This window comes from Neovison vison, chromosome 5, assembly GCF_020171115.1.
Source record: "Neovison vison isolate M4711 chromosome 5, ASM_NN_V1, whole genome shotgun sequence".
Classification (NCBI taxonomy): domain Eukaryota; kingdom Metazoa; phylum Chordata; class Mammalia; order Carnivora; family Mustelidae; genus Neogale; species Neogale vison.
Genome location: NC_058095.1, coordinates 46574368 through 46593289, shown reverse-complemented (window position 1 = coordinate 46593289; position 18922 = coordinate 46574368). Strand labels below are relative to the sequence as shown.

Below are 18922 nucleotides of genomic sequence, written 5' to 3'. Positions count from 1 at the left end.
AAATTTGATCTTTTCCTGATTCACTGACACACACAGACACACCTGCCTCATTTCTCACTCTTTGACTCACACGGTATAACCCCTTAAGATAACATGCACTGATCCCTCACTCACACTCCTTTCTTAAAATTTATTCATACCCTCAAATGCACACACACTCACTCTTGTAGGTGCAAACGTTGGCCAGAGACACACCTGGTTACCACACTCAAGCAGACATACTCCTTCCCTTATTCAGACACATTTGTTCTCTTTCATGATTTTAGAGAAAGTATGTTGATCAGTAATGTGCTGGTAAATGTTTAACAACAACCTCTCCAAGCTGAGAAGGAGGAGCTCTGATTTACAGCATTTGTCAATTTTCACGGTGTACTCTGGCCATGGCCGATTTCAAGCTAACAATGATTTTACAACCTGCTCACAAAATGCCTGACAATTGCACAATGGCTCTCAGAAGCGCTCTGCTCCAGTATACTCTGAATGCCGACCATCGCACATGCTGCCACTTGCTTTAAGTGACTCACTGGCCTTAGCCACAGGGTGGCTGAGAGCAAGGGACTTTAATTCTCTACCTCATGGAGGCAGTGTAGTGCATGGTTAACAGCTAGTATGTTACTATCTTAAAAGCGCTGTGATGAGGCTTTAAATGAGGTTTATAGAGAGCTGAGCATAATGCCTGGCCCGTAATAAGGACATTGTACAAATTTATTCTAAACCTTTCTGATTCGCTCACCCCCAAAGACACCCAAGGCTCCAGAAATAGAGATCCAACTTCTCCCCCAGACAACTTGGGGTTATCATTATTATTTTTTTTAAAGACAGCTGATTCTACAATAGAGATTCCCTAAACTATATCTTCTGAGCAAAGGCCTAAATTGTGTGGTACACACTCTCCAAATTCAAGGAGTTTAGAGGAAAGAAAACCTAAAATGTCAGAGCTGGAGGAGACTGCACACCGGCAGCCCTTGGGCAAATTCAGTTCTCAAAAGTGTTTTGTTTGGTCAGCAGAAAGCGTGTCTCTTCCATTTTCACAGTCCCCATCCTTCTCATTGTCTTACCCCCTCCCCACTCTGCTCAATTATGCCACAGGCCCAGCCCTTCAGCCAATCCAGCTTGCTACTCCCTGATTGAAAACAAATATCCTTGTATTTTTAAATTGAGGTTTAGGTGGGTAAATGATAATCAAAGTTAACTTACTGACCATTTACTCTGTGTCAGGCACTATCTTAATTAATACTTCAACCCTAGGAGTCAGGTACTTCCAAATCTTTTTTTCACAGACAGGAAACAGGCTCAGAGAGAGGAACTAACTTGCCAAGTCACAGACCTAATAAGCAATTTGAGTCTTTGAATCAAGGTGTGTTTGACTCGTGTCTACTAAAATGTGACAAGATCAAGGGAGAGAGGACATTCTAGGTGAGATAGCCCAAATGAAGGGGGGAGGAGACAGGACTGCCTTCCGTGGATACCAGGCATTGGTTTGAACACTGGCAGATAAAGGTATTGATTTTTGGACAAACTGAGTTGGGCTCTTTCCCTTCACTCCCCCTCCCACCACCCCAGGATAAGCCTGGAATCCTGCAAAAGAGGGTTCTCTTAACTGGTCTTTGTTTCTCACTGCCATCCTAGTTCATCTCCGTATGTACTCCTCACTCATGACGGTTTGGGAACGAAAATAACTCTTCAAACCTGCCCCTGCTCAAAATCCTTCAGGACCTGCCCCTGCTCTGAGGATAAAATCTGAAAAGTTTTAACATGGCCTTTAAGACCCTTTCTCTGCCCTCCCGTCCAGCCTGATTATGCTAATCTCCGCATTGTCGAAGGGGGGCGGGGGGCGGGGGGTCCCTTTGTACAAATAACATTGAGGTAATGTTTATTAAGGCTCTCCTCATCCTTTGGCCATCTTGTCCTCACCATCGAACTCAGCTTGAATGTCACTCTCTCAAAGAGGCCCTGAGACTCCCTACTCCATTTAGGGGAGGCTGCTCTGTTCTCATAGCACCCTAGTCTTTCTTCACATAGCTTTGCATGTGGTGCAATTATTATTATTATTATTTTTTTTTTTAGAAAGGGAGGGAGGGAGGAGTCGAGGGAGGAGAGAGAGACTCTTAAGCAGGCTCCAAGCCCAATGCAGAGCTGGAGGCAGGGCTTGATCTCATGACCCTGAGATCTTGACCTGAGCCAAAATCAAGATTTGAAGGCTTGGGGCGCCTGGGTGGCTCAGTAGGTTAAAGCGTCTGCCTTTGGCTCAGGTCATGATCTCAGAGTCCTGGGATCGAGCCCCACATTGGGCTCTCTGCTTAGCAGGAAGCCTGCTTCCTCCTCTCTCTCTGCCTGCCTCTCTGCCTACTTGTAATCTCTGTCTGTCGGGTAAATAAATAAAATCTTAAAAAAAAAAAAATTAAAAAAAAAAAAGATTTGAAGGCTTAACCGACGGAGCCACCCAGGCGCCCCTGCATGTTACATGATTATTAATGTGTGTGTGTGTGTGTGTGTGTGTGTGTGTTTAAGGTCTGTATCCATCACAGGTCTATAAATTCCTCGGGGACAGGGACTGTGCCCATTTCCATGATTGCTGTGTTCCCAGCAGTTAGCACAGTCCCTACCTGTACTGGTATTTGGAGAGTAAACAGACGAATTACAGATGCAGGTGGGAACCATATCTCCTTTTCATTGGGTGACACATGCCCATAGACAGACAAACGTTGACAGTGCTCAAGCAGACATTTGAGTAAGTTTTGACAATGAGGACAAAGATTTATTTCAGCTTAAACTTTATTTGTTTGGCTTCTCTTGGGTACCCTGGAGTGGAGCTGAGTCCTGAGTGAGCGAAGGGCAGAGTCCGGGCCGGAGCTGGGTTTGGTCTGAGTCACTGAAATCTGGGGAGAGTGGAAGGAAGAGGGGAAGTGGTTGGAGAGGAGGGTCACTATCTACTCGGAGTCAGCAAATTAATTCATCCTAGTCCCCAGCCAAGGTTCAATGACCTTTTTAATTATAAGTAATCAAAATATTTCCAAAAAGCAACCACCTCCCTTTGGAGAATTTCTCATACTCTCCTCCATTGCTCCTTTCCTACCCTCTACCAGAAGCCATCAGATCTACTCCCTCCATGCCTCCCTAGCTCGCCAGCATCAAAGCCTGAAATGTATTCTGGTTTCCAAGCCTCAGCGTCTGCATCTTGAATGAGGGTCCCGTCTCATCCCTTAGGTAGATGGGCTCCTTCGTGGCATCTGGCCACCCCTCGCTTCTGGGACATAACAGATTAAAGGACCTCCTAGCTGGCAAGATGGGTTCCAGAGCCAATGAGCCCAACAATGGCTACAGACAGGGGCAGCATGACTCCAGCTCCAGGGGCCATGGGACAAGGGTACAGAAGGAGAGCTGAGAACAGTTGGGCAGCTTGGCTCAGGTGTGCAGGGGAGGGGAGCGCAGCCTCTCACCCAGCTAAGGTGGACACCCAGAAGTAACATCAGCTGCCAACATCACTGAACTCTTCCTCCCGCCATGTTGCTCTCCGCTCTTTCCTCCGAAGATCTTATTTAAACCTGACAACAATCCCACAGAAGTGGTCTGAATAAGCCTTGTTTTCTTGAGAACACTGAGGTTCAGGGAGCCTTGTTGGTGTGCTAGCATGTCCTGGGGGGCCGATCCGAACCCATGTCTGGCCCCAAAGTTCAAGTTGTAAGCGCGACACGAGATGCCCGAAGCCACCAGACAGCCCACCTGCGCCTGCAGACTTCCATCTGATCCACCATCCACGCCAGCAGCTCTCGAATCAGTAAATCCCTGAGCAAGTCTTCGTCACTGAGGTTCCTGGGGAGGGAGCTGCCAAGGAGAAAGCCTCAGCTGGGCTGGGCTGGTTGAGCCTGGGCCCCACCCAGAGTGAGTAAATACAGGGCTTGGGGCTCCCAGGGGCAGCTGGGGTCCGGGAAGGGAGTCAACACAGCTGCCTCTCCTTATCTCAGCTTGCAAAGCTCCACCCTGACCTGTGGGCCCGGGAATAGGGGTTCTTCAGTGTAGGAGGCACCCCACTCACCCACCTCTGAGAGCATCCCCAAATGCATCCCCAAAACCCAGGAGATTACTTTGGGGACAGTCACTCTTTAGAATGTCCACAGATTGCTCAGCTTCCTCAGAGAGGGGATCACTGATGTCAAGGGACTGGCCTTGAAAGGGTCCCTGTTCCTCAGACAGCCTTCCTGAGGTCTGTCGGGGAGAATTAGAGAAGCCAGTTCCTGACGTCGTCCCCCTGAGGTCTCTTTTGCTGCCCTCCTCCTTGACTCTGTGATTCTGCACACCAAGTCATCAATCTTAGGGACTCTGACCCCAAACCCGTCCTAGGACTCCAGCCCCTATTCCTCCTCTGCTTCTCCCTTAAGCTCAGGCTGGCCTCCAGGAGTTTTTCCAAGACCCCTTTCTGAACCAGAAGTGGAAGGGGATGCTTATCTGGGGCCCTGACCCACTCTGGGGTCTGGGAGAGGGAACAACGAGGCCCTGCCCCCCCTTCCCCTGTGGCAGACTCACCCCTGCTGCTCCCTCTCCTCCTCCTTCTTGTCAGATTGATGGGCCAACTCCAGGGCCCCGGCCTCCCTCTGGGTGATGTTGTGTTTCCAGCTGGTAGGGTAAAGATGCCAGAGTGGGTGGGGCTGGGAGGCTCCGATGTTCCCCAGTCCAAAGCCTCCAATGTTTTGGGACCTTAACCCAAGTTGCCAAGCAAACCTCCTTCTCGGCTCAGCTGTCTACCAGGCCAACCAAGCAGCCGGGACGAGGTAAGAGACTTGGCCAAGAGAAGGAAGAAGGACCAAGTCCCAGGTGGCCACCACTGCCAGCAGCTCTGCTCCCTCTGCTTTCGTCTGCAACCCCGTGGGGATCCTCCGGGAGCCCCTACCTCTTCCCTGATCCCTCTCCTTAGAAGGAAAGGAGTGGAAAATTGCCTGGGTCCCCCCCCCCAAACTGGGCAGGTCAGGGCCACCATGTCACCCAGCTCCCCGTTGGTGCCTCAGTGAAAGGCACCACATGGAGTCGTGAGTCACCGGCCCATGTGGCCCATGTGGCACCCTCAAAGGAAGGTGCGGACAGCCCCAGGCACAGGAAGGAGCGTGTGCTTCGACTCACTCGTTCTTTTTCCCCTTCTGCGCTAGCAGCCAGTTCACAAAGTCTTGCTGGCGGATCTTGTCCATGGCTATACTGTAGTCGCTGATGAAAGTCCCCTCGGCATACCTGGGGCCTCGAGGTCGGGAGCCACTGACCTTCGCGTGGACTCTGAGGGGCAGAGGGAGGAGAGAGCTAGAAGCCTGGACACCGCAGGAGGGGCAGGAGGTGGGGAAATCAGGAGGCAGGGCCAGGCGATCCTCACTCACAGGAGGCCTGTGTTTGAGAACAAACCCTCCGTTTCCTGGGAGTCCATTTTTATGGAGATCCCTGCTTTTTTTTTTTTTAAGATTTTTTTTTTTTTTTTTTTGGACAGAGATCACAAGTAGGCAGAGAGGCAGGCAGAGGGAGAGGAGGAAGCAGGCTTCCTGCTGAGCAGAGAGCCCCATGGGGGGCTCAATCCCAGGACCCTGGGACCATGACCTGAGCCAAAGGCAGAGGCTTTAACCCACTGAGCCACCCAGGCACCCCTGGAGATCCCCTCTTGTCTAGGCATCAGGCCCCTGGGACTTCATCCTCAAGCTCAAGAACCCACTTCCCACAGCCTCAGTGTGTGCGACTCGGGCTTGGGGCAAAGAGGCATCAGGGAAGAGGACTGACCTCAGTTCTTCCTTCACTCTTCTTGCCTGCTCCCCTCCCCACCCCACCCAACCCCACCCCCTCCCATTCAAGGCTTTGTTCCCAGTTGCTAGGAACAAGAGTGAGCTCTTCCTTTACAGCCCTCGCTGTGGGGCCGGTCCTCTGGAAGGCCTTTACTACACAGACTCATTTGATCCTCATCTCCTCTATGAAGTGGACACTATTTCTATGACCTTTTTGGGAATGAGGAAACCAAAGGGCAGAGAGATTTTCTGGCACATCTCTTAGGGGGCAGATCCAGGATTTAGCCTCAGGCGGGCTGGGTCCAGGTCTAAGTTCACAAGCTCGATGCCATGTTGTCCCTCCTTGCACCTGTCCGATGGCCGTGCCTCCCATCTACACGTCTGCCTGGACGGGCCCTGTGGCCAGCCCTTGCATCTGACAAGGCACAGCTCTCCACTCAGACACGTCTCTCTCCGTCCTCCAGAGCACACAGCCCCCTGCTCCATGGGCTTGTGACACTCTGCTCTCCTCCCCACCACCGGAAGTGCTCAGGACAGTTGACAACTCCCCTAGGTGGTTCCCAGGAGGCATTTGGGGACCCCTCAGCCCTAATATATATTCTTTTTTTTTTAAAGATTTTATTTATTTATTTGACAGGGAGAAATCACAAGTAGATGGAGAGGCTGGTAGAGAGAGAGAGAGAGAGAGAGAGAAGCAGGCTCCCTGCTGAGCAGAGAGCCCGATGCGGGACTCGATCCCAGGACCCTGAGATCATGACCTGAGCCGAAGGCAGCGACTTAACCCACTGAGCCACCCAGGCGCCCCTAATATATATTCTGTGGCTGATGTGCAGGGGGCCGCTGCACAATTTGATCAAATGCACATGTAAGTGAATGGTCAAGGCTTCCATTAGGAAGGGAGACGCTGTCATCTCCTTCACACCTTTAACCACCGAGAAGTCCTTCCAGAGATCTAACCACGGTCTTTTCTGTGGCAACAGTAGCTCATTATAAAAACTCCCGGGTTCTGTGCGCACTCTCCACCCGGACTGCTGGCAGGGTTTCCCCTCTGGCTTCTTTCCTCTTGGCTTGGGGATTCTTCCCTTTTCCACCTCCCCCCATCCCCGAAAACCAGAACTGGGTCATTCTCCCCAGCCTCCTCCTCTGCGCCGGACCCCTCCCCTGCAGTCCTACCTGGAGTGACCATCTGCCTTCTCTCCGAGCACCATTGCCAGGAGCAGGGACCCCAGCAGCAGACTGAAGACCTTTACAGCCACCATCTTCCAAGGGTGATTTCCTGAGCAAAGAGAGAAGGACCAGGATGAGGGCAGGACCTGCTCAGGATAGTCAGCAGGGCGGACTGTGTCCTGTTGATGCGTCAGGGCCTGTGTGGGTTCTGCAAGCGAGGGACACTGAGCTCTGGATGAGGGCATGGGGGGCAAGGCCCAGGCAGAAGCAAGCAGCCCAGACCCATGTGCCTGACAGCCCCCTGCCCAGCTCTGGCGGCTGGACCTCACATGTATGTGGTTTGGGGGGGTCTCCCCTTACAGCCTCCAGAGTCCATAGCAGCCCGTCTTCTAGCTGTCGGACTGGGCTGTCACCTAAACCATCACAGCCCTCTTGCCCCAAGTGAAAGCCACAAGTAGGACCATTCTATCCTCTCCTTCTCAGGCTTCACTCTCTCTACTCCGGGAAGCTCTTCCCGGGGTGCCCAAACATGTCTGGGTCTAGCTTTGGTTTTCAGGGCTTGGGAGGAAGGCTCTTTACTGCTCTTCACCCTTACTGAACACCCCTGGGAGGAAAAGGGGCCAGATCTCGCTCGTCGTCCTGCCTTCGTCACCTGGGTCTTACAGGAATCCTGAGAGCCGCCTTCTTATTTCTCAGGTAGAGGAAGAGAAAGTGAGAGGCAGGGATGGCGAGCATCTCTGGGTGCTAAGACCTGCTGCCTGTCCAGTATCCCGTCCACCCACCCTCCATCACGGCTGCTCGCTCACCTGGCTTTCTTCCTGACTCTTCCAGAAGGACAAGGCAAGGGTTTCTTCCTCCTACCTTCTGGTCCTTTGGAGCCTGTCTCAAGAAAGTCTCCCGCATCTCCTTTATATCCAGGCATCACAGACCTGCTGATTAGCCTAAAAGCGTCTTATCTCAAGAAATTAGGTCCACAGCTCCTGCCACATTAAGTCCATTTTACGCGTAATAAAGTTGCCCTTTCCACCTGAACTGGGCTAATCGATGATTAACATTTGGGTATCTCCAGTTGCCGGGAGTAAGGGGCAGGCCACCTTAACATCCCCTTCCTTCTCCCCCATCCTCGCTTCTCAGCACAGGACCCCCAAATTCTTCTAACCCCACCTCCTTTCCAGGTGTCCTCAGAAAGGGTGCCTTGGGTGAAGGGAGACTTCAGGTGGCACTAGCTGGGGTAGGACCGCTCCCACAGGCAATAGGCTACCCTGCCTGGGTCCGAGACAGGGGGGCACAGTCATTGGAACCCCAGTTTTGGATAGTGACCCACAGCTCTGGCAGTGAAGCAATGTCCCTGCTATGAAGTCTAAGGGAGTGTCCCCGCCGGCTACAGAAAGGACTGGAGAGTGAGAGGGTTGAGGGACCATGAAGGATGGGGACTTCCCGGGGTAGCTGGGAACTGGAAACTTGCAGTCAAGCTGCCTTTCGGCACAGGGGCAGGACAGAGTGGGGGAAAGAGGTATACTCACCCCTTGGGAACTTGAAGGAAGGTGGGCAGCTGCAATTCTATCTGTAAAGATTTATGACACCCAGTGTGGACCTGTCTCTGCCATCAGACTGGGGTACCGTGAGGTCATGCTGTGCCTTTCGGACTGGGGGCTCTCCAGTGCTGGGGCTTTGTCTCCCCCATCAGACTGGGGGCTCTCTGAGATCAGGAGTGTGAACCAGCCAGGGCTATCTGTTCCCCATCCTATGAAACTTCCTGAAGCTATGGCCCATGTCTGCCCCTTAGAAGGGAAACTCCTCCAGGGGCACCTGGGTGGCTCAGTGGGTTAAAGCCTCTGCCTTTGGCTCGGGTCATGATCCCAGGGTCCTGGGATTGAGCCCCGCATTGGGCTCTCTGCTCAGCAGAGAGCCTGCTTCCTTCTCTCTCTGCCTGCCTCTCTGCCTACTTGTGATTTCTATCTGTCAAATAAATAAATAAATCTTAAAAAAAAAAAAAAAAAAAAGGAAGGGAAACTCCTCCAAATACTGCCTCTGCCTTTCTCCAAGTGCTTAGTACATGCCTCTGTACTCAGAGCGGGGTTTAGAAGGAGCAGGGGAGACCTCCAAGACCTCGAAGGCCCTCAAGGCCTCCTTCCTGGGCCCTTTCTTCTCCACTCACTGTAGTACTTTGAACCATCAACAACCAAGCTCATGCTCTGCTTATGAGCTCCAGGATCTAATAAAGGCCACTTTCCTTTCCAGGTAAACTGTGGCCAGGAAGCAGCTCCAGCATGAAATTAAGTGCTTGTGTGGGATGAGAGGTTACTGGACCGGGGGGGCAATTCACTTCTGCTTCCTAGAAACCTTGCCCACCCACCACCCATTTTATACAATCTAGAAAAACTCTCTGGGCAAGCTCTCCAAATTCCATCTCCCGGCTATCCACAGGCAGTGATTACATGTCATTTCAGATTTGGTCTCCGAATGGGATGTGGGGGCGCTTGGGATCCTGCTTCCTGTTGAGCCACAGTTAATGGGCTCAAAAGGGTTTGTGTCAAAACCTGGGCACCCCAAGCAGGGTGGACACCATTCCCTGGAACCCCTAAGTCTAATGCCAAACCAGAGTCAAGGAAGGTTCTAGAATGGGTCCCTGCATCTCTGAGTGCCTGCCTTATGCCCTGGGGATTTGTCTTGGGGGCAGGCTGCTCTGAAGGCCAGTTGTGCCTCAAATTCTCACACACAGGTCCCCTTGGAGGGGACCTCTCCCCAGCCCTCAACCTGTGTCCCTTTGATCTTTGGCTCTCACACCCTGCAGTGGACACACTAGGGAGAATGTAGCCTGGGCCCTGGAGGAGGAAGGACTCTGGGGAGAATCTGGGGAGGGGATCAAAGAAATTGCCAGAAGCCCAGGGGAGCCCACAGCCTCCACCCCTAGAGCATATTGGGAAGCTGGGGAATGGAAAAGATGGCCTTCTGGAAGTTTCTAGGGAATGGAAGGGCCTGCTGCCCTTGATCAAAATAGTTCAATAGGGCGCCTGGGTGGCTCAGTGGGTTAAGCCTCTGCCTTCCGCTCAGGTCATGATCCCGGGGTCCTAGGATCGAGTTCCGCTTTAGGCTCTCTGCTCAGCAGAGGGCCTGGTTCCCTCTTTTTCCCTCTCTCTCTGTCTGCCTCTCTGCCTCCTTGTGATCTCTCTCTGTCAAATAAATAAATAAAATCTTTAAAAAAAAAATAGTTCAATACTCTACGGGCAATTCCACCAGCCTGTCCGAGCACCACGAGAACTGCCCTGGTGTGCAGGGGAGGGAACAGGAAGGGGGCTTGGGCAGACCCTCAGCCCACTGGGGAGAATTTCCAGGATGTGAGGGGTCAGGGAGGTCAAAGGGGATGGGAAAGCAAGAGGAAGCCTGGATACAAACAGGCCCAGACAGGTGGAGAGAGCTGGGGTGCGCGAGGGGTGTCTAGGATACATAGAAGCTAGGCCATCAGTGCAGGATAGGGCGATAGCCATATACTTGCCAGACACCCCAGGGTCCTGCTTTCCAGACCCTCCTGACTTCTGGGCCCAGGCCCCAGGATGAGAACTGGAACCGCAGAAAAGCCGTGGAGCTTGCTGGCTCTACCCTCTCCCCATGGTGACTCACCACCCCCTCCGCAGCCCCAGGGCCCCGCAGACATTCCAGACCAAGCTCCCCAGCCAGGCCAGGGTGACTCAGAGGGCTGACTGCAGCCTCCCTACTGGGGACTCTGCTTCAGACGTTCTCTTGGTCTTCAAGCTCCCCGGCTGACTCAGAAGGCAGACATCCCTCTCCCAGCTCTCCTACACCAGGTGGCAGATTTATACTTCTTCTCCTGCAGAGGAGACAAAGGGACAAACTTTGCTGAGTCATCGGGTCTGTCCTGATTCCTAGAAGGGTCACCTCCAGCTAACCCAGTCCTGGTCTCAAACATTTTTGCCCACATCCAGCCTCAGTACCCCTCAGGCCAAGATAAACACTCTTCAGGGGGATCTTCAAGAAAGAATATATTTAGTTAGGAGGATTGTGCTAACTTCTTAGGTGACGGGATGGTAACTACATGTATGGTGGTCTGCATTTTGTAATGTATACAGTTGTCAAATCACAATGCTACATCCCTCCAGCAAATATAATACATCAATTAAAATAAAGAATTAAGGGCGCCTGGGTGGCTCAGTGGGTTAGGCCACTGCCTTCGGCTCAGGTCATGATCTCAGGGTCCTGGGATCGAGTCCCGCATCGGGCTCTCTGCTCAGCAGGGAGCCTGCTTCCCCCTCTCTCTCTCTGCCTGCCTCTCCGTCTACTTGTGATTTCTCTCTGTCAAATAAATAAATAAAATCTTTAAATAAATAAATAAATAAATAAAATAAAGAATTAAAATAAAGAAATAGGGGCACTTGGGTTGCTCAGTGGGTTAAAGCCTCTGCCTTCGGCTCAGGTGATGATCCTGGGGTCTGGGAATCAAGCCCCGCATCCATCGGGCTTTCTGCTCAGTGCCGAACCTGTTTCCTCTCTCTCTCTGCCTGCCTCTCTGCCTATGTATGATCTCTGTCTGTCAAATAATAAATAAAATCTTAAAAAAATAAAATAAATAAAACTCCCCATTAAAAACACGGAAGATACTATTTACAACTTCTCTTGGCCATCTGCTATACGGAATCAGTTTGGAAGTCCCCTCTCAGCTCTAACCCCAATCCTTCTTGCTGTTTTCAAAGACCGTATTTTGTCTGCTTTGGTTCGTCAAGAAAAGAGCTCAGCCCTTAGGAATCGTGACCTAATCCATGGGAAGAGAACTGTGGAACCGTGTTAGAACGGGGAGCAGTGGCCGCAGGGGCTCTCACTTCCAGAGAGGCAAGAGCTCATGGAGCATTTAGGGTGAAAGGCCAAAGGGCAGGGCCTCCCAGGGAAAACGGCCTTCCTGACCCCTTCTCTGTCCCCTAGCAGTGTCTCCTAGGGGACAGAGGTGGGGAGTGCCAAGGGAGGGCTTCCCCTTCACTTTCCCTGCAGGGAGACAGCTTCCAGGGTCCCCAGTGAGGCCCCCCACCACATACTCAGGCCTGCGGTGGGTGGGGGAGGGTCTCCTGCAACCTCAGCAACCACACTTTTCTTTAAGGAGATTAGCCTCTGGGGCGGAAGAGGAGGATTCAAACCCCCAGCTCCGCCCACCAGCCTCTCCCGGGTGAGGTTTGGACTTGGGCAGAACCCTGATCCACTCTGAGCTTGTAGTTTGCCCATCTCAGAATTGGAGATAAGAAAACACAATCTGGGGGCGCCTGGGTGGCTCAGTGGATTGAGCCTCTGCCTTCGGCTCGGGTCATGATCTCGGGGTCCTGGGATCGAGCCCCGCAAGCCCCGCAAGCCCCCCGCATCGGGCTCTCTGCTCAGCGGGGAGCCTGCTTCCTCCTCTCTCTCTGCCTGCCTCTCTGCCTACTTGTGATCTCTGTCAAATAAATAAATAAAAATTTTAAAAAATATATTAAAAAAAAAAAAAAGAAAACACAATCTGGGGAAAGCCCTGCCATGCTTGATCTCAGGGTAGTAAGTTCAAGCCCCACATTGGTATGGAGCCCACTTAAAGAACAAAGAAAGAACTTCCTCTTCCCCCTCCCACCCCCCACAAAAGAAAACCAGAATCAGTCCTCCTTACCTCATAGGTAAGTGTGGTATTAATATCTTGTTAACATGAAGGCATCCTGCCAGTGTTGGCGGGTGGTTTTCTCTAGAATGATCTCCTCCATCTTACTCTATGGTGAGCAGGCAGACGAAAAAACAAAGCCAGGCCAGGAGACTCGGTGGCTTTTAGTTAAGCAGCTAAGTGTCTGCCCTAGGTTCAGGTCCTGATCTCTGGGTCCTGGCACAGAACCCCAAGGGCCAAGCTACCTGCTTACCAGGGAGTCTGCTTCTCCCTTGCCTCTGCCCCTCCCCCTACTCCCGCTTGGCTCAGGCCCATGCACTCTCTCAAATTAAAACCAACCAAACAAAACAACAACAACCCAGGCTGACTCTGCCCCTCACCTAGCAAGGGGAAGGCTTATGAAATTCCCTGTCGGGGTGAGGGCCCTGTAGACTGACCCGCTGATGCTACTAGCTGGGTGGGTGATTTAGAGCAACCCGCTCTTCCCCTGCTGTGGTTCCCATTGCTGTAAAACGGGAGTATAAAGTTCCTACCTCAAATAATTGACTTGGGGGGGGGGTGCCTGTGTGCTCAGTCGGTTAATCTGCTGCCTTTGGCTCAGGTCATGATCTCAGGGTCCTAGGATAGAGCCCTGAATCAGGGTCCCTGGTCAGCGTGGACTCTGCTTCCCCCTCTCCTTATCCTTCTGCCCCTCGCCATGTTTGTGGTCAGGCTTTCTCTCTCTCTCTCTCTCTCTCTCTGTCTCAGATAAAGACAGAATTGGTTTGGGAAACAAGTACATTGAGCAGATACATTGTGTTTCGTCATATCTTGATACATTACTGTCCTCTAGGTGGGTAAGAAATCACTCGGAACTTCAGCAGTGCAAAGCAACAGAACATTCCCTATCTCACACCGTTTTCTAAGTCTGGGAATCTGGCAGGGGCTTAGCGGGGTGCTTCTAGCTCAGGGTCTTCAGGAAGCTGAAGTCAGCTGTCAGTGGAGTTGCAATCTCAGAAGCCTGGGGCTGTAGATCACCATCTTCGAAGCTCTTTCCCACCGACTATAGGCTGAAGGCTTCAGTTCCTCACCATGTGGATCTCTCCACGCTTCTTCCCTTGGAGCAAAGTCATGCACCTAAGACGAGTCTAAGTGAGGGGTGCGTGGGTGACTCAGTGACTGGGCGTCTGCCTTCAGCAACGGTCATGATCTCAAAGTCCTAAGATGGAGCCCCTGCTCAGTGGGAAGCCTGGTTTTCCCTCTCCTGCTCCCTCCGCTTGTGTTCCCTCTGTCACTGTATCTCTCTCTGTCAAGAAAGAAGAAAGAAAGAAAGAAAGAAAGAAGAGAAAGAAAGAAGAGAGAAAGAAAAGAAAGTCTAAGTGAAATTCACAAATGACATACAATCCTTCAGCTTTATGCTACTGGTCACATAGACCAGCCCTGGTATGATGTGGGAGGGAGTGTGTAAGGCTGTGAATACCAGGAAGCAGTGATCATGGGGGGCACCCATAGAGGTTGGCTCGAATATACCTAATATACCCTAAAAAATATTAACTATTATTGTTATTATTACAGAAGGTCCTAGATTCATGAAACATTTCTGTTCATAGCCATGAACTCTAGCCATTTAATGCCTACTTATATTTATCTCAGTCCCCTTCTCTCTGCCAGAGTAAGAACTGAGATGATTTTGTACACAGAAGACAGATAAACAAGATATTTCTCCAATATTCCACAAAGACCAGCAGAATACAGATATCAAAATGAGTTGTATTCCAGGACAGACCTTGCTAGTCAGGCAGAAAATACTGCATGGTATATACTAAATGTTTTTAGGGGCATCTGGGTGGCTCAGTCAGTTAAGAATCTGACTCAAGTCATGATCTGGACCCAGTCCTCCACTCCTGTTGTCAGACTCCAAGCTCAGCAAAGTCTGCTTGTCCCCCTCCCTTACCCCTCCCCTGCCTTGCCCCTCCTTCTCTCATTCTCTCTTTCTCATAAATAAAACCTATTTATTTATTTATTTGTCAGAGAGATCCAGAGCACACAAGCAAGCAGAGTGGCAGGCAGAGGCAGAGAGAGAAGCAGGCTCCCCACTGAGCAGGGAGCCTGATGTGGGACTCTATCCCAGGAGACTGGGATCATGACCAGAGCCGAAGGCAGCAGCTTAACCAACTGAGCCATCCAGGAGTCCCCATAAATAAAATCTTTAATTTTTAACCTGTTGTTTATCTGAAATTCAAATTTAACTGCACATATTGTACTGTTATTCGCCAAATATGGCACCCTGGCCCTAAAAGTTTTGTAAAATCCCATGGCATGGGACGCCTGGGTGGCTCAGTGGGTTAAAGCCTCTGCCTTCGGCTCAGGTCATGACCCCAGGGTCCTCAGATTGAGCCGGGCATTGGGCTCTCTGCTCAGCGGGGAGCCTGCTTCCTCCTCTCTCTCTGCCTGCCTTTCTGCTGCTTGTGATCTCTGTCTGTCAAATAAATGAATAAAATCTTTTAAAAAATTAATTAATTTAAAAAATAAATAAATGAAATTCCATGGCTTGGGGCACCTGGTTGGCTCAGTCGGTAGGGCATGTGACTCTTGATCTCAGGGCTGTGGGTTTGAACCCCACATTGGGTGTGGTACAAATAAAATCCCAGTGCCTCAGTGATATTCCCAGAGACTCTGATGTCATTAGCCTGGAGATTTTTTAAAGCTTTCATTTAAAATAATTTAAACTTACAGAGAACTGGGGCACCTGGGTGGCTCAGTGGGTTAAGCCTTTGTCTTCAGCTCGGGTCGTGATCCTGCGGTCCTGGGATTGAGTCCCCGCATCGGGCTCTCTGCTCAGCAGGGAGCCCACTTCCTCCTCTCTTTCTGCCTGCCTCTCTGCCTACTTGTGATCTCTCTCTGTCAAATAAATAAATAAAAATCTTTAAAAAATAAATAAATAAATGAACTTACAGAGAACTTACAAAAATAATACAAAGAACTCCAATATACCCACAGAGACACCAACTTTTAGCATTTTGCCACTTTGTTCTATCATTCCATTATTTATCTTATAAACATATGAAAGTCAATTACATACATTATGTTCCTTTACCACTTCACATTTCCATGCATATTTCTCTCTCTGTGTGTGTGTGTGTGTGTGCAGAAAGGTGGTTTTTTTTTTTAAAGATTTTATTTATTTATTTGACAGAGAGAGATCACAAGTAGGCAGAGAGGAAGGCAGAGAGAGAGAGGAGGAAGCAGGCTCCCTGCTGAGCAGAGAGCCCGATGCGGGGCTCAATCCCAGGACCCTGAGATCATGACCTGAGCCGAAGGCAGCGGCTCAACCCACTGAGCCACCCAGGCGCCCTGAAAGATGGTTTTATTAAAGCACAGGGACAGGACCAATGGGCAGAAAGAGCTGCTGCCCCATGTATATTTCCTAAGAACAGGGATATTCACACACATAACCACTATTAGTACAATGATGAAATTCAAGAAGTTTAACATTAATATAAAGCATATAGTCCATATTACAAGTTTTTCAATTGTCCAATTGTCCCAATAATGTCTTTTGGGGTTTTTCCCTTACTTTATCAGATTCAGTCCAGGATCGTGTATTTTGTTTGTCATGTCTCCTATTTTCCTTTAACAGTTTCTCTCTTAGCCTTCCTTTGTCTTTCATAATACTGACATTTTTTTAAAAAAGAGATTTTGTGGGGTGTCTGGGTGGCTCAGTGGGTTAAAACCTCTGCTTTCGGCTCGGGTCGTGTGGGATAGAGCCCCATATCGGGTTCTCTGCTCAGCGGGGAGCCTGCTTCCTCCTCCTCTCTCTCTGCCTGCCTCTCTGCCTACTTGTGGTCTCTGTCTGTCAAATAAATAAATAAAATCTTTAAAAAAGAGAGAGAGAGAGATTTTGTTTATTTATCTGAGGGGGGGGGCATGGGGGAGGTGGGGGGAGAACAGAGGAAGAGAAAGATGCAGACTCCCTGCTTAACAAGGAGCCCACCTATGAGGCTCAATCCCAGGATCCTGATCATGACCTGAGCCCAAGGCAGATGTAAGCCGACCGAGTTACCCAAGTGCCCCTACACTGACATTTCTGAGGGTCCAGGCCAGTTATGTTACAAATGTTTCTTAATTTGGCTTTGTCTGCTTTTTCTTCCATCTTTTTTTTTTTTTAAGATTTTATTTATTTATTTGACAGAGAGAAATCACAAGTAGATGGAGAGGCAGGCAGAGAGAGAGAGAGAGAGGGAAGCAGGCTCCCTGCTGAGCAGAGAGCCTGATGTGGGGCTCGATCCCAGGACCCTGAGATCATGACCTGAGCCGAAGGCAGCGGCTTAACCCACTGAGCCACCCAGGCGCCCCTTTTTCTTCCATCTTAAATCAGGTTATACATGGTGGCCAGAAAACTATAAAAATTACTCTGTCCTCTTCAAGGTATTGCATTTAGAGGAACAAGATGTCTACCTGTCCATGACTGATGATAATTTTGACCACCCAAAATTTTGTTCAATTTTCCCACTGTATAGTTACTATTTTTCTCCTTATAATTAATAAGCAACTGACAGGGAGACACTTTAAGATAATGTAAATATGGGACGCCTGGGTGGCTCATTGGGTTAAAGCCTCTGCCTTCAGCTCAGATCATGATCCCAGGGTCCTGGGATTGAGCCCCGCATCCAGCTCCCTGCTGAGCAAGGAGCCTGCTTCCCCTCCTCCTCTCTCTGCCTGCCTCTCTGCCTACTTGTGATCTCTGTCTGTCAAATAAATAAATAAAATCTTTAAAAAAAAAAGATAATGTAAATATCCCTTTCCTCATCAGACTTCCCCCACCCTCAGATTTAACAACTATTCGTCCTTTTTTTTTTTTTTTTAAGATTTTATTTATTTATTTGAGAGAGAGAGGGTTTGGGGAGAGAGAGCATGAGCAGGAGAATAGGGGGAGAGGCAGAGGGAGAGGGAGAAGCAGACTCCTGGCAGATCAGGGACCCCAACATGGGGCTCAATCCCAGGACCCTGAGATCACGGCCTGAGCCACCCAGGCGCCTCACAACTATTGATTCTTGCTTGAACCCATCTTTACTACAATGATGGAAAATGGTTATTTTCCAATTCACCACTCCCTCCACAGTATTGGGGTTTCTAAAGCAGCATTATCAAGGTATAACTGACACATAATTAATGGCACATATTGAATGTAAAGTGTACAGTTTCATGTTTTAATATATGTCTTCTCCCATTAAACCATCAATACTGTCAAAGGAGTGAATATTGGGGCACTTGGCCAGCTCAGTTGATAGAATATGCAACTCTTGATCTTGGGGCAGAGTGTTTGAGCCCCATGTTGGGCATAGAGCTTACTTTAAAAATATTGGGGCACCTGGGTGGCTCAGTAGATTGAACAACTGACTTTTTTTTAAAAATAATGTTTTTATTTATTTACTTGACAGACAGAGATTACAAACAGGCAGAGAGAGGGGAGGGAAGCAGGCTCCCTGCTGAGCAGAGAGCCCGATGCCGGACTCCATCCCAGGACTCTGGGATCATGACCAGAGCCAAAGGAAGAGACTTTAACGCACTGAGCCACCCAGGCACCCCTGAATGACTGACTCTTGATCTCCACTCAGGTCTTGATCTCAGGGTCATCATTTTAAGCTCCATGCCTACTTAAAAATTTTTTTAAAAATAAAGTAGTGAACATATCCACCATCCCCTGGTATTTCCTGAGCCCTTTCTCTCCTAATCACCTCTTCCAACTGCTGACTTGCTTTCTATTACTATAGATTAGTTTGTATTTTCTAAACTTTTATGTAAATAGAATCATATAGTATGTATTCTTTTCTGTCTGGTTTCTTTCATTCAGCATTCTGATTTTGAGTTTCAGTTGTAAAGTGATCAATAGTGTACTCTTTTTCATTGCTGAGTAATATTCTTCATCTTATGGATATGTTACACTTGGTTTATCATCTACCTGTTGATGGACATTTAGGTCCTTTCAGGTTTGGGGCTATTACAAATAAAGCCGCTGTGAATGTTTGTGGAGAAGTTATTTTATGTACATATGCTTTCCTTTTTCTTGGGTAAATACCAGGGATTGGGATATGTTTAACTTTTTTTTTTTAAGATTTTATTTATTTTTTTGACAGAGAGATCACAAGTAGGCAGAGAGGCAGGCAGAAAGAGGGGGGTAGCAGGCTTCCTGCTGCACAGAGAGACAAATGTAGCGCCAGCCAGGCACCCCTAAACAGACATTTCACAGGTCAAATGTTAAAACCACTTCAGAAAACGGCTTGGCAGTGCTTGCGTCAGCTGCACATGTATTAAAATTGGAATGATACAGAAGAGATTAGCAAGGTTCCCAAATGAAGGTGAGACACAAATTCGTGAAACGTTCTGTATTTTT

The 18922-nt window shown here is 49.5% G+C and overlaps 1 protein-coding gene and 2 non-coding genes across 4 annotated transcripts; 2 read left to right on the top strand and 1 right to left on the bottom strand.

Moving 5' to 3' along the window:
• Positions 1–2732: 2732 nt before the first annotated feature.
• Positions 2733–8738, bottom strand: LOC122907729 (gastric inhibitory polypeptide). Of its 2 annotated transcripts, XM_044250538.1 has the most exons (7): positions 8444–8738; positions 7727–7861; positions 6927–7029; positions 5116–5262; positions 4525–4614; positions 3724–3825; positions 2733–2879 (listed from the first exon to the last, which is right to left on the bottom strand). In XM_044250538.1, exons 2-7 carry the CDS (start codon positions 7821–7823, stop codon positions 2870–2872), a joined length of 549 nt encoding a protein of 182 aa, XP_044106473.1. In that variant the 5' UTR covers positions 7824–7861; positions 8444–8738; the 3' UTR covers positions 2733–2869. The 2 variants fall into 2 exon arrangements, with proteins under 2 accessions (XP_044106473.1, XP_044106472.1); XM_044250537.1 differs by lacking the exon at positions 8444–8738 and having other exon boundaries at positions 7727–8037.
• Positions 8739–15086: 6348 nt separating this feature from the next.
• On the top strand, positions 15087–15159 carry TRNAK-CUU. Its single transcript has one exon. It is a non-coding gene; the product is annotated as a tRNA-Lys (tRNA).
• A 3656-nt stretch (positions 15160–18815) lies between these two features.
• LOC122908075 lies at positions 18816–18922 on the top strand. The gene has a single exon (XR_006384867.1). It is a non-coding gene; the product is annotated as a U6 spliceosomal RNA (small nuclear RNA).

Coding starts and splice junctions, on each gene's coding strand:
- LOC122907729 (XM_044250538.1), bottom strand. CDS start 7,823: ATGCGGGAGACTTTCTTGAGACAGGCTCCAAAGGACCAGAAGGTAGGA. Junction 5,263..6,926: donor AAGGCAGATGGTCACTCCAG/GTAGGACTGCAG, acceptor TCTGCCCCTCAG/AGTCCACGCGAAGGTCAGTG. Junction 3,826..4,524: donor GAGGAGAGGGAGCAGCAGGG/GTGAGTCTGCCA, acceptor TCTCCTTGGCAG/CTCCCTCCCCAGGAACCTCA.